Source organism: Piliocolobus tephrosceles, chromosome 2, assembly GCF_002776525.5.
Source record: "Piliocolobus tephrosceles isolate RC106 chromosome 2, ASM277652v3, whole genome shotgun sequence".
NCBI lineage: Eukaryota > Metazoa > Chordata > Mammalia > Primates > Cercopithecidae > Piliocolobus > Piliocolobus tephrosceles.
Genome location: NC_045435.1, coordinates 188225966 through 188247138, shown reverse-complemented (window position 1 = coordinate 188247138; position 21173 = coordinate 188225966). Strand labels below are relative to the sequence as shown.

The 21173-nt window shown below is 39.8% G+C and overlaps 2 protein-coding genes across 4 annotated transcripts in view; one reads left to right on the top strand and one right to left on the bottom strand.

The window, feature by feature from the left end:
• The window catches only part of FGF12 (fibroblast growth factor 12), a 595999-nt gene that overhangs the window by 218120 nt on the left and 356706 nt on the right, over positions 1 to 21173 (top strand). The window contains exon 1 of one of the 3 annotated variants that reach the window (XM_023214751.3): positions 4913 to 5152. The exons of the other annotated variants lie outside the window; for them this stretch is intronic. Within the exon in view, the coding sequence (XP_023070519.1) occupies positions 5062 to 5152 (91 nt within the window). The 5' untranslated portion in view covers positions 4913 to 5061. Of the gene's footprint in view, positions 1 to 4912; positions 5153 to 21173 lie in introns of those variants that run through there. 3 annotated transcript variants of the gene reach the window in all.
• Positions 3235 to 4975, bottom strand: LOC116418725 (translation initiation factor IF-2-like). Its single transcript, XM_031935278.1, has 2 exons — positions 4315 to 4975; positions 3235 to 3329 (listed from the first exon to the last, which is right to left on the bottom strand). Exon 1 carries the CDS (start codon positions 4929 to 4931, stop codon positions 4617 to 4619), a length of 315 nt encoding a protein of 104 aa, XP_031791138.1. The 5' UTR covers positions 4932 to 4975; the 3' UTR covers positions 3235 to 3329; positions 4315 to 4616.

The following is a 21173-nucleotide window of genomic DNA, read 5'->3' as shown; positions in this document are numbered from 1 at the left end:
TAATCCTTCTCAAAAAGTGCTAACTTATTGTATTTTGAAGCCACACTGGTGGGTCACTTGCTAGAATTTGTCCAAGATGTCTGAGTCAATTAGAGAACAGAAAGAATGGCTAACTTTAAAAATCTCAATTAGAGACAGATAACATAATTTAAAATTTGGGTATTAAAACAATAATATATCTTGAATATAAAATTAAACATATTATTGCCAGTACAAGTTTGATTTTGGTTTATGGGATAATACACAGAAAGGAGAAAAGATGAATGTTCTTGTTCAAACTAAAACACATCACTTTTTTACCCTTCATGTGCTCCTGGCTATTTTGTTTTGTTTTATTTTGTCTTGTTTTGGGATGTTATGATACATGTAAAAACGAATTCTGATATATTGCTCAAGATACTTCAGAAAGACTGCACTCTATGTGCCTAATTGTGGAAATGGGTGACAATTACATGAGGAGTTGCTTTAAAAAGCATGCACATTGAAATCCTGATAAGTGTAAGAACCTTTTTTAAAAAAATAAAAAACTGTCTAAGTAATACAATTCCAGTGATCAAGTTTTCTATACTTACTTACAAAGTAGAAACTTACTTTGATATATATTATACTTACAAAGTACGAACTTGCTATTATCAAATGTCCATACTATACAGTAAGAAAATATTTTGCATTAAAATGTCACGTGCCCTCTGAACTCATCTGAGAGCTCAATAACAACAAAAAAATTGATTTATTTTATTTTATTTTATTTTTATTATTATACTTTAAGTTCTAGGGTACATGTGCCTAATGTGCAGGTTTGTTACATATGTATACTTGTGCCATGTTGGTGTGCTGCACCCATCAACTCATCAGCACCCATCAATTCGTCATTTATATCAGGTATAACTCCCAATGCAATCCTTCCCCCCTCCCCCCCCATAGGCCCCGATGTGTGATGTTCCCCTTCCCAAGTCCAAGTGATCTCATTGTTCAGTTCCCACCTATGAGTGAGAACATGCGGTGTTTGGTTTTCTGTTCTTGTGATAGTTTGCTAAGAATGATGGTTCCCAGCTGCATCCATGTCCCTACAAAGGATGCAAACTCATCCTTTTTTATGGCTGCATAATATTTCATGGTGTATATGTGCCACATTTTCTTAATCCAGTCTGTCACAGATGGACATTTGGGTTGATTCCAAGTCTTTGCTATTGTGAATAGTGCCGCAATAAACATACGTGTGCATGTGTCTTTATAGCAGCATGATTTATAATCCTTTGGGTATATACCCAGTAGTGGGATGGCTGGGTCATATGGTACATCTAGATCTAGATCCTTGAGGAATCGCCATACTGTTTTCCATAATGGTTGAACTATACAATCCCACCAACAGTGTAAAAGTGTTCCTATTTCTCCACATCCTCTGCAGCACCTGTTGTTTCCTGACTTTTTAATGATTGCCATTCTAACTGGTGTGAGATGGTATCTCATTGTGGTTTTGATTTGCATTTCTCTGATGGCCAGTGATGATGAGCATTTTTTCATGTATCTGTTGGCTGTATGAATGTCTTCTTTTGAGAAATGTCTGTTCATATCCTTTGCCCACTTTTTGATGGGGTTGTTTGTTTTTTTCTTGTAAATTTGTTTGAGTTCTTTGTAGATTCTGGATATTAGCCCTTTGTCAGATGAGTAGATTGCAAAAATTTTCTCCCATTCTGTAGGTTGCCTGTTCACTCTGATGGTAGTTTCTTTTGCTGTGCAGAAGCTCTTTAGTTCAAATCTGGAGGCATCATGCTACCTGACTTCAAACTATACTACAAGGCTACAGTAACCAAAACAGCATGGTACTGGTACCAAAACAGAGATATAGACCAATGGAACAGAACAGAGTCCTCAGAAATAATACCACACATCTACAACCATCTGATCTTTGACAAACCTGAGAGAAACAAGAAATGGGGAAAGGATTCCCTATTTAATAAATGGTGCTGGGAAAATTGGCTAGCCATAAGTAGAAAGCTGAAACTGGATCCTTTCCTTACTCCTTATACAAAAATTAATTCAAGATGGATTAGAGACTTAAATGTTAGACCTAATACCATAAAAACCCTAGAAGAAAACCTAGGTGGTACCATTCAGGACATAGGCATGGGCAAGGACTTCATGTCTAAAACACCAAAAGCAACGGCAGCAAAAGCCAAAATTGACAAATGGGATATGATTAAACTAAAAAAATTGATAAATGTAATACCTCAGTTTGTTTTTATAAGTACTCTGGATTATAAGTACTCTGATAATCCATTTCCTCTCTGGTCATAAGAATCACTGTGATGGCCATTTAAACAATACAGTGCACCATCTGAATATTAATTGTACTGATTGGCTTTCCCGCTCTGCATCCTAGAAGTTTACAATCCTGTTGTGGAGTCAGAAGAGTCACACATAATTGCTTCCTATAATCAAAGAATAGAACCACTGTATTAGACCTTAATAGTCTAACACCCAGAACCCAGGGAAGTTGGTAAAACACCTTATCTTGCAAAGATAGTTAAAATCTTCAAAGCACTTTCACATGTTTTACTTAATTGAACTCTTGCCACAACCTTGCCAGGAGGCAGAGAGGGTTATGATAAATATAAAAACGGATGGTCAGGAGGTCATATGTGTTTTAAAATCACACAGAGACCTGTTCACTCTGCTCACGTTCCGGCCAGGGAACCACAGCATTGTCCTGTTCATTTGCTCTTTTTCCAGGAATAGCACTTTCCTCAAAGTAAGGAAATAGCTCTAGGCATTGGGTTCCAGAATAGGAGAGCTCCACTGGAAAACTGTTCCGCTGCAGCACAAAGGACTATTTTTAGATGTTTTCCTTTTGCTGATTGCCTCTCCCTCTGTGGGGAATTTCTATGGGTAGAACCCCAGAGGAGCCACGTTTCTCACTCATTCTCAGAGACAGGAAAGATGAAGGCCATGGCTCAGGTTGCCCTGGGGCTGCATAACTTCTTGGGTGATGTCAGTGCAGTGGTCTTTAGCAAGATCTTCAAGGACCTTGGAGCTTAAAGAGCTTGTGATACCATGAACAACAGGACTAAGAGGCGACTTAGAAAGAAAGGCCTAGGCATATCTTCTCGAATCTTGGAATCACCCCAAATGACCTTTCCTGGAGCTTGAGCTTTGAGAGGAGCTAAGAGGGTGTGAACCCAGTGGTGGCTGTAAGCTCCAGCGACCCTCCAGATGTTCTGGTTTTTCTTCCATCACCTCTGAGAGGAAACAGGAAGAGACTTCTTCCAGGCAACCTCAAACGTCATTTCAAGTGTTAGGGAACATCAGTGGAACCGCGAATGTTTAGCCTATATAAGAGAAAGAGGAAAGGTGCGATGCAAAGCATTTTTACTCCCTTGCAGGGAAGAGCTAACCAGTTAGTGCTAGGCAGCCCTGAGACAATGGGTGGAACAAAGGTGAAGTCAGTTGTTGGCTCAACCTCAGGGAAAACCTAACAGTTTTCGTGCAATGAATTACCTGGGGAGTTTCTGAGTTCTCTGCCACCTGGACTATTCCAGCAGAAATTCACTGGTATGAACACTAGCATTCACTGGAAAGTGAAAATGATGCACAACCCTAGAGGTGGGGTCTAAATAATAATAGTTGCAAACACTATTTTAGCACTTACTTTATAACAAGTGTTTTCTTAACTCTCAGGGGGTGTATGAGACAGATGCTATCTTTGACTTTCTTTTAAAGATGAGAAAATTGAGGGACAGAGAGGTTAAGTAATTTGTTCAAGGTCACACACCTAGTAGGAATTTGAACTCAGGCTGCTTGTCTCTAGTGTCTGTGCTGTTAACCACTTGCTGTATTGCTAAGCGTCCCCTAAGGTCCCCTCTTGCCCTGAGATTCCACATAGGGTGACTTCCTGTCACTTCGACAGCATTCTTCCCATGCTTCCTCACTGCACTTCCAAAAGGGCATTGTTGGAATCAGGAAAAGAAAAAGAAACAACAAAAAAAGAGTCAAGGGGGCTGCTGGGAAAAAAAAAAATCGAGATCTTTAAACTCATGGAGAAGCTGTTTGGTCATCTTGGCGGGCTGGCAGAGGCAGAGCCTGCCAGAATACCGGCGCCAAAGCGAAGCGCTCTTTAGTCTTCAGATTTCCCGCCTCACCTTCCTCCTCTCCCTCTGTCCCTTCTAGCCCCACTTCCCACTGCACCTATGCTAAGCTTTTCCAAGAGCCTGAAAGGCACGGGGACAAATAAGCACGCCGCTGCCAATCCTCTATGTCACACCCTCTCCGCCACCCAGATTGACGGGGAGACGCCCAGGGTGGTGAGTGACTTACCCAAGGACACAGAGCCCCGACCAGAAAACCCAGGTGTCCAGACTCCCACATCGGCACTCTGTCCACGCCTACGCACACCTGACTTTTCATAGCCAGCACCCAAGAGCTTTCTTTATTCCACGTCCCCGCCTCCCTACCCCACCCCCTAGTTCCCTAGAGTCGCTTCTGACGCTCTGCAGCCTCCGGGGTCCAGCCCTCCCTGCGGGTGCTTCCCTTCCGCCGGATTCCCACGCCGGAGTCGCCCTGGGCCGCGCGGAGCCCGCAGGACCGCTGCCTTCCGGGCTCGAAGCCGCGCAGCCCGCTCAGCGCCCCAAGCCCGGGACGGCTGGGACACCGAGGCAGGCTCCCAGGGCACAGGGTCCGGCGCCGAGGGCAGGAGCAGGGGAGGTGCCACGACCCCCGGTCCAGAAGGCACCTGTAAGGAAGCACCGACCCGCAGTGACGTCCTCCGCGTCGTCCTCAGACCAGCCGCCGCCTCCGGAAGGTCTCAAGGCGCCGTGTTCGAGCCCACCGAGGGGTGGCGGCGCCTCTGGCTCTCTGAGGGCTGCCCCGGGCGGAGCAGCACTTCCTCGTCCCGGCTCGCCCCCTGCCGGCGCCCGGGCTCCCTCCCGCTCCATGTGCGAACTCCCCTCCACCTGGGCGCGCGCGATGGACCCAGGACCCGGCTGCCGAACACAGGCCGCCTGTTGGTTGGACGACTAGCGCAGGTGGGCGGGGAGTTGACCAACCCCACACACGCGCTTCTCCATGAAGATTCTTGAGCTTTCTCTGAAGAAAGGAGTGCATATGCTGCAGTGTCTCTGTGGAAGGAGCCTGAGGTCCAGCGACAGCCCAAGTGGTGAGAAAATGTTCTTTCCCCAGCCCCAAAACACTGCAGAATGCCCGCTTCCCTTCTCCCGGGGCCCTCTCCGCCGCCCTCCTCTGCTTGATTCAGCGCTGCTGGTGTCGGAGGGAAGGCGTTTCCCGACTGGCGCCCCTCCGCTGGTTCTGTCTGTGGGTATTTTTTTTTTCTTTTAAATCCCTGAAGTCATCGACGCTTTGTAGGGAGAGCGCGTTCGCTTTCGCCGGGCGCGCCTGGGCTGAAACCTGCGGGTCTCTCCGAGCGGTGCTGGCTGTGACCTGCGTTCCCACCTTCTCGCGGCCCTCTCCTTGCGATTTGTGAGGGCGGCGCGCGACTTGGAGTTGTTCAGTGTCTCTAAAAAGTTGCTCGTGCGTTCCACAGGAGAGGGGACTTTTAAACAGATGGCTGGCAAGGCAGGTATCTTTTCTTTTTCTTGCTTTGTCTGCAAAGTAGACATCTGGCGGTGGTTAGAGCTACGTTTCCCCTGGAGATTTAGCGATTTCTGTCCTTGACGCTGAAGCATGAGGGTCCCAGTTAGCCTTGGGCTTCAACCCGGTCCCCCGGAAAAGACTCCAGGGAGGAAAAGAAGGAAAATCAGACCCTTTGAGTGAACTGAGATGTTGAGAAAGGCCATTAAAAACTTAATGGAAAAAAAAAAAACCCACCAAACTAATATCAAATAAGTGTGATTCTTTTCTGCTGAAGTCTTGCAAAATGGTGTGCTGTTTCACCACGTTTCCTCCATTGTCTCTCTAATTGTTTAAGGTTCTTTAAAAGGTTTGTATAAGTTATCTTTAAAGTGATGTGTCTATTAGTCTTGCAAGTGCGAATTCAGTTTCTGTGTCTTTTGATTTTCCTTTTACAAACTGGGAGTAGGGTGTGGGGTGAGAACAATGACCCCCTAATACATCTAAACAAGTGCCTTTTTGCCAAGAAATACACGTTTTTGGTCCATGAATTCCAAATAACTTTACTTTTCAAAAATTTAACATTATACAAGATTTCGTGTTTAAAACTCCATATGTTATTTTGGAGAGTCTGATTCATTTGGTTATGGCACCTATTTTCACTCTGTTCTCGAGCTATGGAAATTATATTTGGAAAGATTAGAATATATGTAGGTTTCATTCATTCTTTTAGATCTTTGACTTTGTGGTTACTCATCAGTATAAATGAATATAAAACTACTTAAAAAGAACTAATTAGAATTAAATAGAAAACTACTTAAGAAGAACTAATTTATGAAATTGCAGAACACACTTTCGAAATGAAATCAGCAAGAAGATCTCATTTTTACTTCCATGTAGTTCAGAAGATTATTTATACGTTCTTTTTTGCATTATATTTGTAAATACTGAAAGGCATCATACCACTGTATTCTAAACGAAGTGTCTTTATCTTAAAGTTTCATGTTTTGATATACATATTTCAAGAAGCCAGTAGAGATATGTGTTATCATTTCATTTTTCCTGGTCCACAGTAAATATAATAGGAATAGATGATAACTTGGATATATGTCTCTTAGGAGTGAACATTTTAAAACTGTGTAGGGTATGTAATGAAGACAGGGCAGTCTCTCATGTCAAATTAGGAAAGATATTCAATTTACCTGCAGAGTCAGTTTCCCAAATAGCGATAGAGCCAAATAGAAGGGTTAACTTATGTGATTGGACAGCATAGTTTGTTGCAAGTATGGGACCGATTTAGTTGTAACAGTCTCAATAAGTCACTACCCATCTTTGAAACTCATTATTTTTATCTTACAACAGTGGAAATGATAGATATAGCCTGTTTTTTTTTTTAATACATATTTGACTATACCTTAGGTTTAACAGTGATTCTATGGAAACTTGTGTTTTATTTATATATGCATTTTTACTTAGTGGGGTAGAGGAATTCTTGTAAAATGGTATTTAGTTCCAAGTAGTGAAGTTTCCTTCCCACCCTTTCCACAGACAGAGGTAATATATGGTTATGTATCAGGAGACTGTTTCTTGGAACAAATTACCTTTTAGAAAATTATGACTCTTTTAAACTTATGATCTTGTGTAACTAACATGGCCTTGCTGCTTCCGAATTAGTGCATAAATGTAAATTACTATAATAATGGTACCTACCTAATAGATTGTAGTAAACATTAAATGAATTAATAGCAGCTAAAGATTTAGTCGAGTTCTCATAGTATATGCCAGGCACTGTTCTAAGAACTTTATATTATATACCTATTATATATATTCCTATATATTATATATATACCTATTATAGCCTATTATATACCATATGCTTAGTATATTTTAGGTCTTTTTATTATTGTGTTCTATTTTAAAGAGATTTTTTTTCATATGGCCTGTGCCATTAGCATGACCTCACAGCAATTTTTCATGTAATATTGCCATGCCCAGTGTGCATATGCACATTGAGGTAATGATATAAAAATTTTTTTTTCATGGAGCAAATATATAAAAATAGAGCTCAAATGAACAACTCTAATTTTTAAAACTAACTTAAGGAGAACTTAAGGAGAAGTTTTATGCCAGCTGCTGCTTCTCCATTCTTTTACAGTTGAGGGAGGTGAGGCCCACAGAAGGGAAATGACATAATTTGTTACAATAGATTAAAAGATTCTCCTAACAGATTGCTGAATAGTTGGAATTATAAGCATTTTGATATTTTATTTGTTTTATTAAATGAATGGTACTAAGAAAATACAAACTAATCATTTATTTTGAGCTTTTTAGTATCATTAAAATATGTTATTGCTCCTGTCTTTCCTTTATGTTATCAGATACGAATGTCTTGTCTAGTTTATCTGTCATATTAGTTTCTAAGTCCTTTGTACTGCAGTAGGATGGGCATAAGCTATGAAATGGAAGACAATCTTAGACAAGGCTGAATGGATTGTTCAAGGCTAAATTCTGGGTCCCATATGATCCTTTTTATTTCTCCATTTCTCAAAATGAAATTGTTTTAAGCATGTAGAGCCCATCCATTAAATGAAAGATATGAAGTTTAAGATGCTAAACAATATTGCTCAGGTTAAGTGGCACTTGTATGAATCTGATAAAATATTAAGTATTTAGTTCAAAGGCAAAGTAAAGCAAGTACATCTTTCTCTAGAGATAGAACCTTTACAAAGAAAAAGACTCACAGGAGAGTAGTGATTGAAACAATAGCTAATGCCTGTTCCCATTCCTCTCAAAATGTAGTCAGTCAGGGGAAAAGTGGAAGCAGTCCATCAGAGTGTTGCTAAGATTGCAGGTTTCTCATCACTTCAGCAGGAAAGACCATTATAATGCTGTAGGAGAGGAATTCCTGTCTCAACAACCAGGCTCCTGAGAAAGCTGGGTTCGGCCTCAACGTGAAACAGAAGGGCAGCATTTTTGGCAGTAGGTCCCTACAGTAGTAGTAGTAGTAGTAGTAGTAGTAGTAGTAGTAGTAGTAGTATTAGTAGTGTTAGTAGCAGGTGTGTGTGTGTGTGTGTGTACACACAATTGCTTCCTTGCTTCCCTGTGTTATCACGTGGGCTATCCCAGAAAATCAACCTCCTTCTGTGTATAGTCATGACTCTTCTGTGTTATTTACTCAGGGGCTTCTCAGCCTGGTAGCCTGAAGGATTATCAGATACCTACAGACTGAGCTAAACAATCACATCAAGTGGCTTTGATATGGAATTGAAACACTCTAGGCAAAAATAGCTCAACGATCCTATAAGAAAACACATACCCCAAACTCTGTCTTTCCTAACCCCTGAAAACCTGTGGTCTTTTTACTATCACTATAGTTTAGCAATTTCTAGTATGCCATATAGTTGGAATAAGATAGTGTATAGCCTTTTTATATTGACTTCTTTCACTTAGTAATATGAATGTAAGTTTCCTCCAGGTCTTCTCATTGGTGTAATAGCTTATTTCTTTTTAGCACTGCATAATATTCCATTGCTTGGATGTGCCACAATTTATTTATCCATTCACCTATTATAGAACATCTCGGCTGCTGCAAGACTTGGAAATTATGAAGAATAATGTTGCTATAAACATCCATGTGCATGTTTTTCTGTGAACATAAGTTTTCAGCCTGTTTGGGTAAATATCAAGGAGCACAGCTGTTGGATTGTATAGTAACAGTGTTTAGTTTGGTAAGACAGTGTCAAACTGTCTTTCAAAGTTGCTGTACCATTTGGCTGTCCCAGCAGCAATGAATGCAGGTTCCTGGTGCTCCACATACTTGTCAGTGTTGTCAATGTTTTGGATTTTGGGCATTCTAATAGGTGTGGAGTAAGTTCTCATTATTGACACAATTTGCAATTCCCTTAAGGCATATGATATAGAATATCTTTTCATGTCCCTGCTTACCATCTGTGTATTTTCTCTGGCGAGGTGTCTCTTAATGTCTTTTGACCAGTTTTAAATCAGGCTGTTCATTTCTCATTGTTGAGTTGTCATTAGCACTTTTCACCCAGTATTTTGGATCCTCCTGCTGGGCATATTGTTGGATGGCATTATCCCATTCATTGGAAGTTAGTTGTGGCCGTATGACTCAGGCAAATGAGTGTGAGCAGAAGTGACATACTGGAAGCTTTCATAGCCTGAGCACAACTCACTCAGGTTCTTTGCTGCTGCTGATGTTCAAGGCAGTGTGTACCCTTAGCCTGTGTGCCTGAGTATCTGTGATGAAGAGCCCCGCCATATGACCCGTGATGGACATTTAATGCAAATGAAAAGTTAAAACCTCTTTTTGTGAGTAACTTCAATGTTTAAGTTAGTGTATTATCTAGCTTGCCTTAGTTGATATAATAAGGCAGGGCAGCTTAAATAATAAGATTTAATGGCGAGTTACTGATCTGTGTTGCAGACTCTTTTTAGTTAAAATGCTCTAATTTCTCTATGATATCACGTGTAGTATCTAATAAATAGATGTATTGATTTCTGTTTGTAGTCTTTTGATAATTAGCTTAGCATACCAAATTATGAGGTTTTATTATTACGGTTCTATTTAGTGTGTGTCCTGAGGCTACTTGGTGCATTAGTCCTTCAATGATATTGATCTCTTTTCCAAAGGCGTAATTAATCCCCGCTGATGTTTTTCAAGAACTTTGAGATTATTCTTTCAAAGTAATTTAATTGTAACAATTTAATTGTAATTTAATTGTAAGACTGTAATTTAATTGCAAGACTCTGAAAAACTCAGTCGTTCCTTTCTACTTACTATAAAATGTGGAAATTACCTTTTGCCGCTCACAATCACGTTTTCTCCATTGCCTGGAAAGCAGTGACAATGTGGTAGCTTTCATCACTGCTGCAGTTCGACCAGGCAATGGAAACTGCAAATAAATGCTCCTTTTCTTCTCTCAACTTATAAACAAAGAGTTGTGTGCATTGGGAAGAGTATCAGTGAAGTCGTTTATGGTGAAAGGATAGGCTCCATGCTCCCATCTGGGTCATGGGCCAGCAATCCATTTGCCTGGCTCTGTGTTAAGTACAGAAGAAGAGAGAAGGGAATGCAGACTTTTTCTGAAGCCTAGGATACTTGCACCATGCCAAGTCACCGTCCAAATTGCCAGCCCTCCCTTCTTTCTTTCCCTCTCCATCCAAGAGTAGAAAGTTAGAGAAATATGTCTCTTGCTTCAGAGATTGCCATTTTCCAATTTTACAAAAAAAAAAAAAAAAAAAATCCTTCAGGATTGATTGTATCTAGCTTCTGCTTTAGGCAATAGAGACTCAGCAGGGAGATCTATACCTATAAGCTAAAAGTATCAAACAAGGCCAAAGTGCCAAAATGAAGTAATTAGGAGTCTCAGTTTGTTTCAGTTCAACAACCCTTATTTGACTTAGTGTTTAATGGTAAGAATCACCTCAAGGAAGGAATAATTAATTCAGTCTAAGATTCGTGATACTCTCCCTGAGCTTGAAAAGCATTTAGGAGTTCACAAGGAAGTGCTGGGGTATGACAGATGAGAGCTTTAATGGAAATGAGTAGTATCTCTGTATATTTTACTGGAAAAATGTGTTTGAATAAAACTAAGATAAAGATATAAAAAGAAGCAATTTTTAACAAAAGGCAGTTACCCTACAACTGAATTCAAGTCTACTTAGCTTTGTCCATATTCAGGTATCCTGCAAAGTTACCAACGTGATATCTTTTCTCTGTTCTTGTTTCAACGTAAATCCGTTTATTTACATCCAGATATATTAGAAATCAGCTTCTTAGAAAGGTGCAAGTTCTATTCCGTGGTACCAGAGCTATAAAGGGATATCCAGTGAGTACTTATAGATCTGTTCTCTCAATTTCTATGGAGTGTCTTAAAACAATGGAATTATTTTTCTTTGTCTAGTTTAGTGTATGCAATTGTTATCTTTATGCCATGTAATTTTCACTGCACAATATTACGAATGTCATGTTTGAACATTTCTTCTGATGCCATTAAATGTGGGGCATTTGCATTTCATAGGGTGCCAATCAGAAAGATAGTGTGACTCTTTTTGAGACAATCTCTCTTTCTGAAATGATCTTTCTTGTTTATACATAAGCTTCTAGTACCGACCTACCCCCTCCACTCATTACTGTTTATAGAAACGATAGCATTGCAGTTGGTGTCACTGATTGCCCACGTTGTTACTTCAATGAAGCCAGCTGGGATGCGATTGCATGGTCTTTAAATAAAACTTAGTGACACAAAATGAATCTCTTTTTTTGAGGGGAGAGGGGTTGTTGCTAGCTGGATCATTTTTCTAAGGCACTAATTATTTGCTTAACTTGAAGAAACTTGAGAACCAGTGAATCGCCATGTTGATTCAGCATCTGACCTTGGCCCTAAGGAACTTGTGGGTGGATAGCAGAGTTACAGTCATTATGAAGCCATTCTCAAAATGATGATGATGATCCTTTTACCCCAACTATTTCCACCATTCTGCAAATAAGTCATTGACTAGAATAGTAGACGTGCCTGTGGTTCCAGTTCCTCAAGGGCTGAGGCCAGAAGATTAATTGAGATCAGGAATTCTGGGCAGTAACAGCCCTTTCAGCCTGGTGACAGTCTTCTGTTCACAAGCAGCCTGGGGATTACCTGAAAGTGGTGAAAAGGAGAGTGAAAAGTTGGGGTTGCATTTTCTAAAACTGTCACGGTATGGAATATGGAGAACATCAGTCATTACCTTTGACCTTTGGGCTTGCAAACCTTATCGTGAAATAAAGTAAGATAGCATTCCTCCTTACAGTTACGTAAGACAAATTAGGAAACCGGGACTTCCCCAGGTGAAGATTTAGGTCTATGTACATTATTTTATCCTGAAAAAATGTATAAATTTTAAATATGTTTATGTCTATTTAAAATGTCTGTGTGTGTGTGTGTGTGTGTGTGTGTGTATTTGGTCAAATGCATTAAAAATTGCTAATGGCAGTATAAACTACAACTAAATGCTAAGCCCCTTAACTGATTGAATGAACCCTGTCTCAACCAAGAGGCTTACCCCAGAAAAGCCTTAAAAGCTTTAAACACTGAGTTCATGGCCGTGACTAGATGGGAGGTCAGATTTGCGCTGTTATATCCCCTCTGTTTTACAGTTTGGACACAACTGACCAGCATTAATGTTAAAATGGAAATCATAAGGCTGACAGAACAGATGCTTTGTGGCCATAAATTAGCAAATTGTAAATAGAATCTGAGGTCATCCCAGGCAGGGGTTAAGTTATGCACCCCTACACTGAAAGAATAAACTATGTTGGCCGGGCACGGTGGCTCACGCCTGTAATCCAAGCACTATGGGAGACTGAGGCAGGCAGATTACCTGAGGTTGAGAGTTCAGGACCAGCACGGTGAAACCCCATTTCTACTAAAAATGTAAAAAATTAGCTGGTTGCAGTGTTGCATGCCTGTAATCCCAGCTACTCTGGAGGTTGAGGCAGGAGAATCACTTGAACACGGGAGGTGGGGGTTGCGGTGAGCCAAGATCGTGCCACTGCACTCCAGCCCGGGCAACAGAGGGAGACTTCATCTCAAAACAAAACGAAACAAACAAACAAAACAAAACAAAACAAAAAAAGAATAAACTGTGTTCTAACTGCCACAAGGTATTTGTTTTTCTCTAGCAGCTAAACAGGCACTGGCTTTGAGATAAGCAATGTTGAGGAATTACAACTCCACCAAATTCTAACTGACCCCCAACTTCTCTTCCACAAGTGGTAACTGTAGCTTTGATTGGACAAGAGATTGACATCAGTAACTTTCTCCTGATAAGAGACCACTGACCATGCACTGGCTCTGGCTGGCTTACAGAAGCGATGTACTTGAGTGCTTTCCTTCCTGTCCCCGCTTCACCTTTTGACCCACTGGGTCCAATTGTAATACACTTAATGTTAAGCCTCCACCCCAAAGTGAACATAGGTCATATGTTACATGCAAATTTGTTCAGTATGCATGCATCAGAACTACCTTCATGAATATTCATAACTCCTCCTATAACCTGTTGAATAGCTATATTTAGCCAACCTATTTAGCATAAAGCTCCTAGCCCAACCCCTCCTCCTTCGAAGGTCCCGTCTCTGGTCTTTGCCAGAGCTACACTTCCCAGTCTGCAGGAATGGCCACCTAGCAGTCTGTTAGCCTTGATAAGAACATTTCCTTCGCACATTTATAATTCTGTGATTTTTCAGTTAACTGCAGTTACCTTTAGGGAATTTGATAGCTGGGAAGACTAGCTTTTTACTTTACATGTGTTTATATTATTTAAATTTTTATTTAAAATGTGTTTCTTTTATAATTAAAAACTGGTGAGATATATATATATATATGTTCAGATTATGCAGTTTTCTGATGATAGCACGAGACTTTGAAAATGTAAAATCTCCATAGAGTAAAAAAACTCTTATAAATCTGTAACCCCAATATAATGTCTTCCATTCTATGCGTGTGCATTTTTTAAACAAAAGTTATCACACAAACATTAATATGTGTTGTTTGTTTCCTTTCTATGGGACTAAATAATTATTCTAAATATGGAAAGAGGTACATATATTGAAATATTTGGAACATATATTTTTTCCAAAAGGATTTACAAACAGCTGTTAGTAATGATAACTTGAGGAGAGAAACTTCTGAAGCAGCAGGAAAGAGGCTTTCCCGTTTTAGCTTTTTGCATTTCTGTGCTGTTTCTAATGATGTGTCCATATTGACTTTATTTAAATATAAGTAAGGGTGTAACTAGGTGGGGAATAGTGAATCATTTTCGTTTCTTTTTTTTTAAGCCTGTCTGTATTTAAAAATACTAATGGATATGCCATTTTACAAAAGATTCTCCTAAACGTGATTTTAAATTACATTACAGGTCTATACCATACTTATCAGTCTACTCAATGTCGTTTGATATTTAGATTTTTTTATGAGCTGTGGGCTTGGGGGAGGATATCAGTAATAACTCTTCTTTCATTTTCTTCCTTTGAACTCCCTCCTTCATTCTGAGTTCCAGACAACTGAGAAAATAGAGAAACTTGTCAAACAGATGGCTATCCACCTTCTTAGTCAATTGCTGGAATACTAGATTGGAGATGATCAAAATGGAACATAGCACCTTTCTCCCAAAACTAAATCTTGGCACATCTAACTCATCAGAGGGAAGGTCTGGGTCTACAGAAAGGACTCATCCGCTGAGAATTCCCGCCTCATCTTTGTTGAACCCCAATAGTAGTGTCAGAGAGATTTGGACTCCACATCTGCCTGTAAAAGCAGGTCGAGGTCCTGACCCATTAGTGCCTACTCAGCAGCTCAGGATGTGTCCAGCCTGTGGCCAGGCTGATCCACGGGGATAGAAACAACAGGCTACAACTCACGTGTTCAGTTTCTCCCCGATCTCACCAAACGCGCAAAAGTTTTCTCTTTCCTGGAAAAGAGTGAGAAGAATGGACGGAAGGGTAAAGACTCTTATTTCCAATACTCTGGGGAAGGCAGAAGTGCCTCTTTTGTGGGCCAAGAAGTAACTGTGGAAAGTGAGATAGCAAATATTAACTCTTACAGTGTGTAGCTTACAAAGGCATAGATATTCTTTTTTTAAATTATTTTCACTTTCATTTTAGGTTCAGGGGTACATGTACAGGTTTGTTATAGAGGTAAATTGTGTGTCGTAGGGATTTGGTGTACAGGTTATTTCATTACTCAGGTACTAAGCATAGTACCCAATAGAAAGTTTTCCTGATCTTCACCCTCCCCATACCCTCCACTCTCAAGTAGGCCCTGGTGTCCGTGGTTCCCCGCTTAATGTTTATATGTCCTCTTGCTTTGGCTCCCACTTATAAGTGAGAACATGCAGTATCTGGTTTTCTGTTCCTGTGTTAGTTCACTTAGGATAATGACCTCCAGATATATCCATGTTGCTGCAAAGAACATAATCTCATTCTTTTTTTATGACTGCATAGTACTCCATGGCGAATGTACCACATTTTCTTTATCCAGTCTGCCTCTGATGGGCATTTAGGTTGATTCCATGTCTTTGCAAATGAACAGTGCTGCCGTGAACATACACGTGCATGTGTCTTTATGGTAGAATGATTTATATTCCTTTGAGTGTATACCAAATAATGTAATTACTGGGTCAAATGGTATTTCTGTTTTAAGCTCTGAGGAATCATAAATACTCTTGAGGGTATTGATACGTCCTCTAGTGATGTACACTCCTGCCAACCATATAATACTGTTCTTCAACCCCTTCTGCCATGTGTACCTTTTCTATGCTGTGATGCACTATGCCATATGTGTGTGTCTTAAATCTTTATTAGGTATTAGAAAAACATATTGTTTTGCATTTATTTGATAACCAATGTGGGTTAAACCTTGTTTCATGTTATGTTGACCTTTTGTATTTCTTGTTCTCTTTATCTTAGCAAGGAAACATCTTTTTGTTTTTGAGTTTCAAGAGTATGGAAAACCTTTGTTCTAGAGCTGTGTAGTGACATAGGATTTGAGTCTAGACAGTTTACTGTTTTTCCAATTATTTTTTATCTAGAAAGTTTACTTTCTAGAGAAGTGCTTCTCTAACCAACTTTTACTTCTTTAGTTTTTAGTAGAGGAAGTAGAATCACGGCTTTCCTTTGCAGCTTTTATGTATGTTGGAGTGTGTGAAACAGTGACACAGTGTGTCCAGTTTTGCAGTCCAATACTTAAAAAGAGAGAAACAAGTTCCCTCACTTTTTCTTGGTTTTCGATGTCCAGGCTATCCCATTTTCCCATCCTGTGCTTGAAGGATAATGCTGTTTTTACCATATGCTGATGCCCCAACTGCAATGTGTGATCACGTTTGATCATTTCTTTAAAAAATGTATGTTTGTGCATTTATGCATTTTCTAATTATAAAGGTAGTACAAATTCATTCTAGTAATTTGAAAAAAATACAGATAAGCAAAAATAATATAAAAATTATTCATGTTCTCACCCTAGATAACTACTATTCACATTTGATATCCATTTTGTTTTACAAAATAGTATACCATATATTCTTCTATAAACTTTTCTTTTTTAAACCTAACATTATATCAACAGTGTGTTCCATGTTAAAATACTCTTAAAAGTATTTTGAATAGCTGTGTAGTAGTCACTTATATGTGGGTGGGATAATCAATTCAACCAATTTCTTTGCTTGACATTTAGATTGACATATATATGTCAATATATATCTCTATATATGATCTATCTATCTATCTATCTATCTATCCGTTGTATCTCCTTAAGGGTGGCAGGTCTCTTCTCCCTTTAATTTTATGTCTAGTGTTTAGCCTGGTGCTTGCCACCTTTAAGGAATACAAACATATTTTAGATTACATGAATGAATTCTGCTTTTTGGAAAATTCATTAGAGATTCAACGTGGGGTATTGGCCTCATTTATTGGCTCTACAGTTTCAGTGTCAGAGCATCCCTAGTACCTACCACTGGTGATAAGCGGCCTTGCAGGAACGGCTTAGAAGGAGAGACAGGGTAGAGTACAACTAAAGCTTCCTCTGGTCTGAACCAACTTCTGTGTTACCCTCTCTTTGCCTGTGAAGACCCCAGGAATTGAGCAGTGTGCTACTCCATCCACTGACCACTAGCTGTCGCTCTTCACGATGGAGCATCTCTCACCCTTGTGGAAGGGCATACAATTATGTTGATTCTCCCTTCTCTTTCTTATGTTGAAGTAAGCATAGAGCACACTTTGAGATTTTCGTTGTTGCATGACACAAGAAACAAATGTGGTACTTAAAAGTCTCTGAAATTACTCCTTTCTTCATGTACCCTAAGTTTTTGGGGCCGTATAATTGAAGATGGAGGGAGGTTACATACAGACAGCGGAAGAGTCTATAGTGGTGAGAAAGAAGTGGGGAGGGGCAGAACATAATTCCAGAGAGTGGTGTTTGAAAGATAATTAGAATTTCTAATGCAATTTTTAAGGACCAGTTATTCTGTAAATCATGACACCATAAGTTATGGATTCCTGTGTTTAAATGCCTAAATGAATCATAATGTCAAGGAGTATTTCAGGGTTTTAGGGAAGAGGAAAACTGATGTTTAAGAAGGGATAAGAATAAATGAAACAGTTGCTGAGTGATAACATTGGCAGAGACCGAGTGAGGGAGAGTTGGTTTAATGGAAAGTTTATGTTGTTTTGTTTTTGTTTTTTACACGCTAAGTGGAAGTGATGGAAGAGTGAAAGACCCTCCTTAGATCATGTCGTTGGTGGCTGGATAAGAGTTCAAGGCAAAGGTTGAAAATTAGGTACATTGTATTTGAAATCCAAGCGTTAAATTGCTCCTAAATAGGGTATGCAGCCGATTGAACTCCATAAGGCCACCAGACAGCCCTTGGGGCACACGTTTGGGGAATTCAGTGGGAGGCAGAATCTAGAAGTTGAAGAAAGGTCTTGTAGACAAAGCAGGAATTTATGTCCTGGCTCTGGCACTCACTGACTGTGTAATTGGGCTAGTTTCCTGGTTTTCCTGTGACTCACACATGAAATGGGGCTTAATAATAATGCTTAGTTTATAGAAGTGGTCTCAGGATTAAACGTATTAATATCTGTAAGGTGCTTAACCTGTGAAATCCTGGACAGTCAGTACTTTTTCTACTCCTCTTTTTCTTGCCACTCATCCTTCCCGGTGCCGTAAAATACCAAATGCATGCTGTGAGTGAATGGTTTAACCTAACTTATTCCTTCTTTTAATTTATGGCAAACAATGTGCACCAATACTAAATCTTTGAGTATATTTGAAAATTTGATCTGTATGTTGAGCTTTTCCTTATTGTTTAAGACAGACCTTTATTCTGGTAAAAAGCAATAGGAGTCTATATACAGCCTATTGCATTTGTGAGATTTCTGTTTGTTTCCATAAAACTAACAATCGCCGGCCATGGTGGGCAGATCACGAGGTCAGGAGATTGAGACCATCCTGGCTAACCCGGAGAAACCCCGTCTCTACTGAAAATACTAAAAAATTAGCCGGGCGTGGTGGTGGGCGCCTGTAGTCCCAGCTACTCAGGAGGCTGAGGCAGGAGAATGGCGTGAACCCGGGAGGCGGAGCTTGCAGTGAGCCGAGATCACACCGCTGCACTCCAGCCTGGGCAACAGAGCAAAACTCTTAAAACAAACAACAACAAAAAATAACAAAAATTACTCCCCAATATTTTAAGCAGAACCAAGTCTAAGCAGACTTAAAAATTTTTCCTCTGCATTTGGCTGTCCTATTTGAAAGTCCTTGTTTATCATTCTTAGAAGAACCGTCTTATTTTTCCTAAAAGTCTGTGAGAACGGATCATCCCAAGAAGAGCATCCCAAAAAATTGGGGAGTAATTTGGCTGTAACATACAACTTGGATGATAGTCTTTTAAGTGACTTTGGATCACTGATTTTTTTGAATTCAGCATAGTAACACTACTACTGAATAGTCTATGGTGATCCATTTTCAACCCTCTCTTATGTTGCTAGATTTTTCAGAGGATCAGGACAGGAGGCAAGCAAAAATCATATTAAAATTTAACATTATAAATCATATAACAGAAATTTTTGACCTCATTAACCTGTGACTAAAAAGTAAATTCACTTTTATTTCTCAAGTCCTGATAGCTAGGCTCATTCAGTAGATTGCCGATTTTTCATTTTCTTGCTGTTTTTCTGTCACCAAGTAATTTCTAAGAAACACTGCAAGTATTTATACATTCCACAAATTTATCCTGGTGTTAATTTGATGTATCCACCAGCTTTCCTCACTCAGAACCACTGAGATGCAAGAACTTTGCCACTCTCCTCTTTCAGTCTTAAGAGAAACCAGACTGTGGGTCTTTGGAATAGTTTGCTGAATTCCTACAGAAAACGGAAGTGTATTTACAGGGTAGGAAATGGAAATGTTAAGATAGATATTAGCTATCACTGCTTCTACAGCCCTTAGGCCATGTGGTCCCTACGACAGCCTCTTGGTCTTCTCTAACTCCTAGCCTAGATATGCATAATGGATATTCTTTGTTTCCTCTAGCAATTAGGCACTACTCCCAATTACACAGAGAAAATTCCTGCTCCCATTCCAACATTAGTTGCTTTTCTTACTGCCACATGACTGAAGGTGGAGCATCCCTGTCTTTTAGGAGAGACACTTGTACCACAGGGCACGGTCGGGCCACTCCTGGTACAGAAAAGTAATCACAGTAATCTACACAGTCTGGCCACTCCTGGTCCAGAAAAAGTAATCACAGTAGTTATCTGTACATTTCTACCTGTGTGGGTTATTTAATTTTAAATATTGGACGGGAAACACCAGGAGTCCGGCCCAAGTAGCATTACACCTTTCCATTATCCGTTATACAACGTAGATTGCAAAGAGATTAGTCTGACATGCTCTTCTTGGGATGATCCGTTCTCACAGACTTTTAGGAAAAATAAGACGGTTCTTCTAAGAATGATAAACAAGGACTTTCAAATAGGACAGCCAAATGCAGAGGAAAAATTTTTAAGTCTGCTTAGACTTGGTTCTGCTTAAAATATACCCAATGTAAATTACTAAACAAAATACTTAACACCTCGTTGGAAGCATCTGTTACAATGGTGGTGGTGGGAGGGGGGATTTCCAAGAACAAAGAATAGGAAATGGACTTAGATTTGTGTGATTAGAAAGACTCACCAGGCAGTCCCTCTCAAAACAAAGTAGTTTCTAGGACAAGGGAAAATTCTAATCTCTATCCTAGGGAGCAAAAATTACGAACACTTCCCAGATTGGTGTCTATCTAGTTATAGGAGTTTTAAAGGCCAGCCTCATTGGTCACCCTACTGCTTGAAGAGTTGAATGTTTTAGGTTTGGGAAAGAATGACATTATGAAATATAGCTTCATTTATATGTTTTCTTCAACCAGCATTACTAAGACCTGTGTCATGTGCCAAGCAATGTGCCTGCATGAACCCTATTTCAAAAGAACTCATAGTTTGATAAGGGAGATGACAGGTGAGCAAAACTGATCCTAATTAAGATATTAATGATGTCTAAAGTGTGTCATTCTTAAACAGCATTGTCATTGTTCTAGCAGAGACTGCTATGTTTGGAGTAGAAATAAATTCTCCCAAATATTTTTGTTTGTAGGTTATCTTCTCTGGCAATTATGGTTGGCTGCTGTCATTGGGTACATGTGCTCACTTCAAATTCTAGTTGAGTGGATTGGTTGTTGTGTTGTTTTCATCAAACTCAGCTGGAAATATTCTATTTGTAGTTACTGTTAGGCTGACTGGCCCTAGATGAGTCATCATTACGATTTTGTTTTCCAAAATGCAATACTTATGGATTCCATGACTTCAACTGGAAGTAGAGTTCCTGGCATTGGAATTGGGAAGGCACAGGAAGGAATAGAAGAAAAAATATATGTGGTTTGTTTTTAATGAAGGGGTTGCCTGCCTCTCCACACCTGTGGGTGTTTCTCATTAGGTGGGACGAGAGACTTGAGAAAAGGAAATAATACACAGAGACAAAGTATAGAGAAAGAAAAGCGGGGCCCAGGGGGCCAGTGCTGTGTTTTCAGAGGAC